Raw genomic sequence first — 8,783 nt, forward strand, 5'->3', positions numbered from 1 at the left:
TAGATATGGATAGATAGATATGAGATGGATAGATATGGATAGATAGATATGAGATGGATAGATATGGATAGATAGATAGATATGGATAGATAGATATGAGATGGATAGATATGGATACATAGATATGAGATGGATAGATATGAGATGGATAGATATGAGATGGATAGATAGATGGATTGATGGAGGGATTAGATAGAGGAATGGATTAGACAGAGGCATAGATAGTTATGAAATAGATATGAGATAGATAGCTATGGATAGACAGATATGAGATGGATAGATAGATATGAGATGGATAGATATGAGATGGATAGATATGGATAGATAGATAGATAGATAGATATGGATAGATAGATATGAGATGGATAGATAGATATGAGATGGATAGATATGGATAGATAGATATGAGATGGATAGCTATGGATAGATAGATATGAGATGGATAGATATGAGATGGATAGATAGATGGATTGATGGAGGGATTAGATAGAGGAATGGATTAGACAGAGACATAGATAGTTATGAAATAGATATGAGATAGATAGCTATGGATAGACAGATATGAGATATTAGATATAGTAAATATGAGATAGATAGATATGGTATTATATAAACAGATAACTATTAGATAGATGCATAGATAATAGATATGAGATGGATAAACATGAGACGGAGGGAGGGATTTGATAGAGGGATATATAGATAATCCAAAAGAGAAGGCAGCAGTCCAATATTTTTTATTAAAAGAAAGGGCAGGACCTTTATTGCCCCATAAAGTGCAATATGTGGTAGATTGGTGGAGATAGAGAGATAACTGATAGATTTAGATAAACTGATAGAAACTGAATTAGATATATATATACTCTGTACTATGAATAGAGATAGGTAAACTAGCTATAGCTGATAGCCAGGCAGACGGGTGACACACTAGTAGTCAGCATGCCGTATAATGGAGTCGGACTTCTCACCTACAAGTAGCGCAATGAGGTGTCCTAGTACCGACAGAGGAGGCCACGGACGCGCCATCACTGACCTCCCGTCCTCCTCGGGGGTCGGACCTCGGCGGGAGACTACAACGCCTAAACCGTCGGCTGAAAGTGAAGCGTTTAACCGCCCATCACGTGACAGAGCGGGGCAGCCTATCAGCGGGCTTCACATTCTGGTCAGGAGAGGTTCCCGCGTGGTGTGAGGTGACTGGGGCGGTGCGCGCTTCCTGTGATGGCCGCAGTTATTCTCAGCACTGTCGGCTCCCCGTGTATTGTGCTGCAGTGTCAGTGGGAGCTCTGCTTGTGACAGTGTGCACTGTATGGCACAGCAGAGCATGGAGGCATGAGCCAAGTGTCCTGCAACACGCCGTGAGTTATATGGCTGCCTGCTACCACAGACAGGCGAGGACACCTCCTTCACTCACACAGTTCTTCCTATGCACAGTTGTGCTGTATTTGTAGCTCTCTGTACATAGATCTGGGTGATGGCGTTTTTGTACGACATTTTGGGATAAATATGACGTTTTGATCACTTTTTGGGAAGACGCCGTGACCACACTACCATAGCAACTGTAATTTACTTGTATATGGTGTTCACCACGTGGGGAAAGTAATGGGATTTCTTTTGAATATTTTATGGACACTAATTATATTTGTTTGTTTTTCTTGTTAATTTGTTTTTCTTGTATTATGTTTTTACATAATGGTAAGTTATTTTTGTAAAATTGTTTTAACCTTTTTTTTATTTTTACTCATTTTTTAACCCCTTTACCCCAAGGTGGTTTGTACATTAATGACCAGGCCAATTTTTACAATTCTGACCACAGTCACTTTATGAGGTAATACCTCTGGAACACTTCAACGGATTCCACTGATTCTGAGATTGTTTTTTCGGGACATATTGTACTTCATGATAGCGGTAAAATTTCTTCGATATCACTTGCGTTTATTTGTGAAAAAAACGGAAATTTGGCGAAAATTTAGCAATTTTCAAAATTTGAATTTTCATGCCCTTAAATCAGAGAGACATGTCACAGAAAATAGTTAATAAATAAGGGTTAAAAGTTGACCAGCGATTTCTAATTTTTCCAACAAAATTTACAAAACCATTTTTTTAGGGACCACATCACATTTGAAGTCACTTTCAGAGGTCTTTATGACAGAAACTACCCAAAAGTAACACCATTCTAAAAACTGCACCCCTCAAGGTGCTCAAAACCACATTCAAGAAGTTTATTAACCCTTCAGGTGCTTCACAGGAATTTTTGGAATGTGGAAGAAAAAATTGGACATTTAACTTTTTTCACAAAAATGTTACTTTAGACCCAATTTTTTTTATTTTCGCAGGGGTAACAGGAAAAAATGGACCCCAAAATTTGTTCAGCAATTTGCCATGGGCACGCAGATACCCCATATGTGGGGAAAAACTGTTTGGGCGCACGGAACGGTTCGGAAGGGAAGGATCGCTATTTGACTTTTTGAATGTAAAATTTGCTTGAATAATTAGCAGACGCCATGTTGCGTATGGGGAGCCCCTGATGTGCCTAAACAGTGGAAACCCCCCACAAGTGACACCACTTTGGAAACTACACCCCTCAAGGATTTTATCAAGGGATATAGTGAACATTTTGAACCCAGAGGTACGACACAGAATTTGATAACATTAGGTCGTCATATTGAATAAGTTGTCATTAGTCTTGAGCGCAAGTGCTCGCTACTTGAGTTTGCATCGGGTACTCAGGGAACTTATCTAGATGTGTGGTGAGCACCCTGAACCCCCAAGTGATTTACAGAAGTTTATAACATGGAGCCGTGAAAATAAAAAAAATCAAACTTTTTCCACAAAAACGATGTTTAAGCCCCAATTTTTTTATTTTCACAAGGGTAAGAGGAGAAAATGGACCCCAAAAACTTTTGTGCAATTTCTCCTCAGTACGCCAATACCCCATATGTGGGAAAAATACAGTGTTTGGGCGCACGGCAGAGTTCAGACGGGAAGGCGCACTGTGTGACTTTGAACGCAAAATTGGCTGGAATTGAGAGCGGACGCCATGTCCCGTTTGGAGAGCCCCTGATTTGCCTAAATAGTGGAAACCCCCCACAAGTGACCCCAATTTGGAAACTACACCCTTCAAGGATTTTATCAAGGGGTATAGTGAACATTTTGAACCCAGAGGTACAACACAGAATTTGATAACATTATGTCGTCATATTGAATAAATTGTCATTAGTCTTGACGCAAGTGCTCGCTACTTGAGTTTGCATCGGGTACTCGGGTATGCACCATGTATCGCGCGTGCTCAAGTGACATGCTCGAGTCCCCGTCCTCATGTTTCACGGTTATTAGACACCCAAAAAAAACCATGCGGGGATCGCTCGTGCATGGCAGGCAATCCCCGCGAGTTTTTTTTACCGCGAAGCATATGGGGCGGAGACTCGAGCATGTCACTTGAGCACCCGCGATACTCAGTGCATACCCGAGCACCCGATACAAACGCAAGTAGCGAGCACTTGCGCTCAACACTAGTCGCCATATCATCATCTTTTTTTTTTACTTTTGAAAAAAATCCCAACCCTAAACCTAGCCCAACCCCAACCCTAGCCCAACCCTAGCTCCACCCTAGCCCCAACCGTAACCCTAGCCCAACCCTAACCCTAGCCCAACCCTAGCCCCAACCCTAACCTTAACCCTAGACTAACCCTAGCACAACCCTAACCCTAGAGTTTATTTTTTACCCCGTTCCTCGTGCGGTATAAGTGATTAGACGACTTTATTCTTCGGGTCGGTGCGATTACAGAGATACCAGAATCATATCGGGTTTTTATGATTGACAGCTATCACACACTAAAAGACGCATTCTTTTGAAAAATCTAGTTTGTGCATTGCCATATTTTGAGAGCTATAATTTTTCCATACTTTGGCCGACAGAGTCATGTGATGGTTTGTTTTTTGCGGGATGAGTTGACGTTCTTATTGGTGCCATTTTCAGGCACATGACATTTTTTGATCACTTTCTATTCCGATTTTTGGGAGGCAGAATAAACAAAAACCAACAATTCAGGAATTATTTTTTTTACATTTTTTATGCTGTTCCGCGTGTGGTAAAATTGATAAGGTAGCTTTATTCTTCGGGTCAGTACGTTTAAAGCGGTACCACATTTATATAGTTTTTCTATGTTTTGGCGCTTTTACAAAATAAAAACTTTTATAGAAAAAATAATTTTTTTGCATCGCGTTATTCTGAGAGCTATAACTTTTTTATTTTTTGGCTGATGGAGCCGTATGGCAGCTTCTTTTTTGCGGGACAAGATGATGCTTTCAGCGGTGCCATTTTTATTTATATTCGTCTTTTTGATCGCGTGTTATTCCATTTTTTGTTTGGGGGTATGATGATAAAGCATCGTTTTTTGCTTCATTTTTTATTTTATTTTTTTCCCGTGTTCCCTAAAGGGGTTAACTAGTGGGACAGTTTTATAGGTCAGGTTGTTCCGGACGTAGCGATACCAAATATGTGTGCTTTTATTGTTTTTTTTTTTCATAATATTTATTGATGGGTACATTATATTTTTATTTTTGGTGGATTATTATTATTATAATTTTTTTTTTTACAATTTTTACAATTTATTTTAGTTTTTTTTTCACTTTCTGACAGTTTTTTTACTTTTATTCTTTGTCCCACTATGGGACTTTCACTTTTTTTTATTCTGATCACCTGTATAGCACACCATCCCTGTGCTATGCAAGCTGTCAGCGCTGCAGATGCAGAAGATACTTTGGTCATGCACTATGCATGACCAAAATATCTTACTGCTGTCTGGTGACCCGGATGCCGCGGCACACACCGATGGAGGCCGGGAGAGGAGGTGAGTATTGCGATCACCTCCCCTTGCCCCTGCAATTTCTGCGATCGCATTGCGGGGGTTAATGTACCGGGAGCTGTGCGGGACCGCTCCCAGCATATAGCACCCCCGGCGGCGATCGCACCCGCACAACAAGTGTACAGGCGCGATCGCAAAGACGTACTAATACGTATCAGGCTCTTAAAGCCCAGGGCGCAGATACGTATTAGTACGTCTTGGGCTTTAAAGGGGTTAAGTGATTGTCTACTTTGGTAATTTAAAATAAAAAAATGCTCAGAATGGCATAAAAAAGTGATGTTGCTAATCCCCACTCATTCTGACACTCTGCAGGTTACCCACTGCTGTCTACCTAAGGTTACCCACTGCTGTCTACCTAGGGTTACCCACTGCTGTCTACCTAGAGTTACCCACTAGTGTCTACCTAAGGTTTCCCACTATTGTCTACCTAAGGTTACCCACTGCTGTTTACCTAAGGTTACCCACTGCTGTCTACCTAAGGTTACCCACTGCTGTCTACCTAAGGTTGCCCACTGCTGTCTACCTAAGGCTACCCACTGCTGTCTACCTAAGGTTACCCACTGCTGTCTACCTAAGGTTTCCCACTGCTGTCTACCTAAGGTTTCCCACTGCTGTCTACCTAAGGTTTACCACTGCTGTCTACCTAAGGTTTCCCACTAGTGTCTACCTAAGGTTTCCCACTTGAGTCTACCTAAGGTTACCCACTGCTGTCTACCTAAGGTTTCCTACTAGTGTCTACCTAAGGTTACCCACTGCTGTCTATGTAAGGTTACCCACTGCTGTCTTCCTAAGGTTACCCACTGCTGTGTACCTAAAGTTTCCCACTGCTGTCTACCTAAGGTTCCCCACTAGTGTGTACCTAAGGTTACCCACTGCTGTCTACCTAAGGTTACCCACTGCTGTCTACCTAAGGTTTCCCACTAGCATCTACCTAAGGTTTCCCACTAGTGTCTACCTAAGGTTACCCACTGTTGTCTACCTAAGATTTCCCACTAGTGTCTACCTAAGGCTTCCCACTAGTGTCTACCTAAGGTTATCCACTGTTGTCTACCTAAGATTTCCCACTAGTGTCTACCTAAGGTTTCCCACTAGTGTCTACCTAAGGTTTCCCACTTGTGTCTACCTAAGATTACCCACTGTTGTCTACCTAAGGTTTCCCACTAGTGTCTACCTAAGGTTACCCACTGTTGTCTAGATTTCCCACTAGTGTCTAGCTAAGGCTTCCCACTACTGTCTAGTTAAGGTTACCCACTGTTGTCTACCTAAGATTTCCCACTAGTGTCTACCTAAGGTTTCCCACTAGTGTCTACCTAAGGTTTCCCACTGGTGTCTACCTAAGGTTACCCAATAGTGTCTCCCTAAGGTTACCCACTGTTGTCTACCTAAGGTTACTCACTGCTGTCTACCTAAGGTTTCCCACTAGTGTCTACTTAGGGTTTCCCACTAGTGTCTACTTAGGGTTTCCCACTAGTGTCTACCTAAGGTTTCCCACTAGTGTCTACCTAAGGTTACCCACTGCTGTCTACCTAAGATTTCCCACTAGTGTCTACCTAAGGTTTCCCACTGCTGTCTACCTAAGGTTTCCCACTAGTTTCTACCTAAGCTTTCCCACTAGTGTCTACCTAAGGTTACCCACTGTTGTCTACCTAGGATTTTCCACTAGTGTCTACCTAAGGTTTCCCACTAGTGTCTACCTAAGGTTACCCACTGTTGTCTATCTAAGATTTCCCACTAGTGTCTACCTAAGGTTTCCCACTAGTGTCTACCTAAGGTTACCACTGTTGTCTACCTAAGGTTACCCACTAGTGTCTACCTAAGGTTTCCCACTGGTGTCTACCTAAGGTTACCCAATAGTGTCTTCCTAAGGTTACCCACTGCTGTTTACCTAAGGTTACCCACTGCTGTCTACCTAAGGTTACCCACTGCTGTCTACCTAAGGTTGCCCACTGCTGTCTACCTAAGGTTACCCACTGCTGTCTACCTAAGGTTACCCACTGCTGTCTACCTAAGGTTACCCACTGCTATCTACCTAAGGTTTCCCGCTGCTGTCTACCTAAGGTTTCCCACTGCTGTCTACCTAAGGTTTACCACTGCTGTCTACCTAAGGTTTACCACTGCTGTCTACCTAAGGTTTCCCACTAGTGTCTACCTAAGGTTTCCCACTGCTGTCTACCTAAGGTTTACCACTGCTGTCTACCTAAGGTTTCCCACTAGTGTCTACCTAAGGTTTCCCACTTGAGTCTGCCTAAGGTTACCCACTACTGTCTACCTAAGGTTTCCTACTAGTGTCTACCTAAGGTTACCCACTGCTGTCTATGTAAGGTTACCCACTGCTGTCTACCTAAGGTTTCCCACTGCTGTCTACCTAAGGTTCCCCACTAGTGTGTACCTAAGGTTACCCACTGCTGTCTACCTAAGGTTACCCACTGCTGTCTACCTAAGGTTTCCCACTAGTGTCTACCTAATGTTTCCCACTAGTGTCTACCTAAGGTTACCCACTGTTGTCTACCTAAGATTTCCCACTAGTGTCTACCTAAGGCTTCCCACTAGTGTCTACCTAAGGTTATCCACTGTTGTCTACCTAAGATTTCCCACTAGTGCCTACCTAAGGTTTCCCACTAGTGTCTACCTAAGGTTTCCCACTTGTGTCTACCTAAGGTTACCCAATAGTGTCTCCCTAAGGTTACCCACTGCTGTCTACCTAAGGTTACCCACTAGTGTCTACCTAAGGTTTCCCACTAGTGTCTACCTAAGGTTTCCCACTAGTGTCTACCTAAGGTTACCCACTGTTGTCTACCTAAGGTTTCCCTCTAGTGTCTACCTAAGGTTACCCACTGTTGTCTAGATTTCCCACTAGTGTCTACCTAAGGCTTCCCACTACTGTCTACCTAAGGTTACCCACTGTTGTCTACCTAAGATTTCCCACTAGTGTCTACCTAAGGTTTCCCACTAGTGTCTACCTAAGGTTTCCCACTGGTGTCTACCTAAGGTTACCCAATAGTGTCTCCCTAAGGTTACCCACTGTTGTCTACCTAAGGTTACTCACTGCTGTCTACCTAAGGTTTCCCACTAGTGTCTACCTAGGGTTTCCCACTAGTGTCTACCTAAGGTTTCCCACTAGTGTCTACCTAAGGTTTCCCACTGCTGTCTACCTAAGGTTTCCCACTAGTTTCTACCTAAGCTTTCCCACTAGTGTCTACCTAAGGTTACCCACTGTTGTCTACCTAGGATTTTCCACTAGTGTCTACCTAAGGTTTCCCACTAGTGTCTACCTAAGGTTACCCACTGTTGTCTATCTAAGATTTCCCACTAGTGTCTACCTAAGGTTTCCCACTAGTGTCTACCTAAGGTTACCACTGTTGTCTACCTAAGGTTACCCACTAGTGTCTACCTAAGGTTTCCCACTAGTGTCTACCTAAGGTTTCCCACTGGTGTCTACCTAAGGTTACCCAATAGTGTCTACCTAAGGTTACCCACTGCTGTCTACCTAAGGTTACCCACTGCTGTCTACCTAAGGTTACTCACTTTCTACCTAAGGTTACTCACTTTCTACCTAAGGTTTCCCACTAATGTCTACCTAAGGTTACCCACTGTTGTCTATCTAAGATTTCCCACTAGTGTCTACCTAAGGTTTCCCACTGGTGTCTACCTAAGGTTTCCCACTAGTGTCTACCTAAGGTTTCCCACGAGTGTCTACCTAAGGTTTCCCACTAGAGTCTACCTAAGTTTACCCACTGGTGTCTACCTAAGGTTACCCACTGCTGTCTGCCTAAGGTTACCCACTGCTGTCTACCTAAGGTTACCAACTGCTGTCTACCTAACAGCCCCTCCCCTCACACAGGAAATGGCAGCTTTGCCCATCACTGGTTGCCACCATGGCCCACCTCAACCAGTGAGTGAAGCCATTCACATGTCTCT

General features: G+C 43.1%; 1 protein-coding gene across 2 annotated transcripts in view; it reads right to left on the minus strand.

The window, feature by feature from the left end:
- The window catches only part of ZPBP2 (zona pellucida binding protein 2), a 160,627-nt gene extending 159,507 nt beyond the window's left edge, over positions 1-1,120 (minus strand). For both annotated transcript variants that reach the window (XM_073681106.1, XM_073681105.1), the window contains exon 1: positions 969-1,120. In XM_073681106.1, the coding sequence (XP_073537207.1) occupies positions 969-1,026 (58 nt within the window). In that variant the 5' untranslated portion in view covers positions 1,027-1,120. The remainder of the gene's footprint in view (positions 1-968) is intronic.
- Positions 1,121-8,783: the final 7,663 nt, after the last annotated feature.

The sequence above is a fragment of the Phyllobates terribilis genome, unplaced genomic scaffold (genome assembly GCF_046119375.1).
Source record: "Phyllobates terribilis strain yellow unplaced genomic scaffold, ASM4611937v1 Scaffold_5__5_contigs__length_657084704, whole genome shotgun sequence".
NCBI classification, from domain to species: domain Eukaryota; kingdom Metazoa; phylum Chordata; class Amphibia; order Anura; family Dendrobatidae; genus Phyllobates; species Phyllobates terribilis.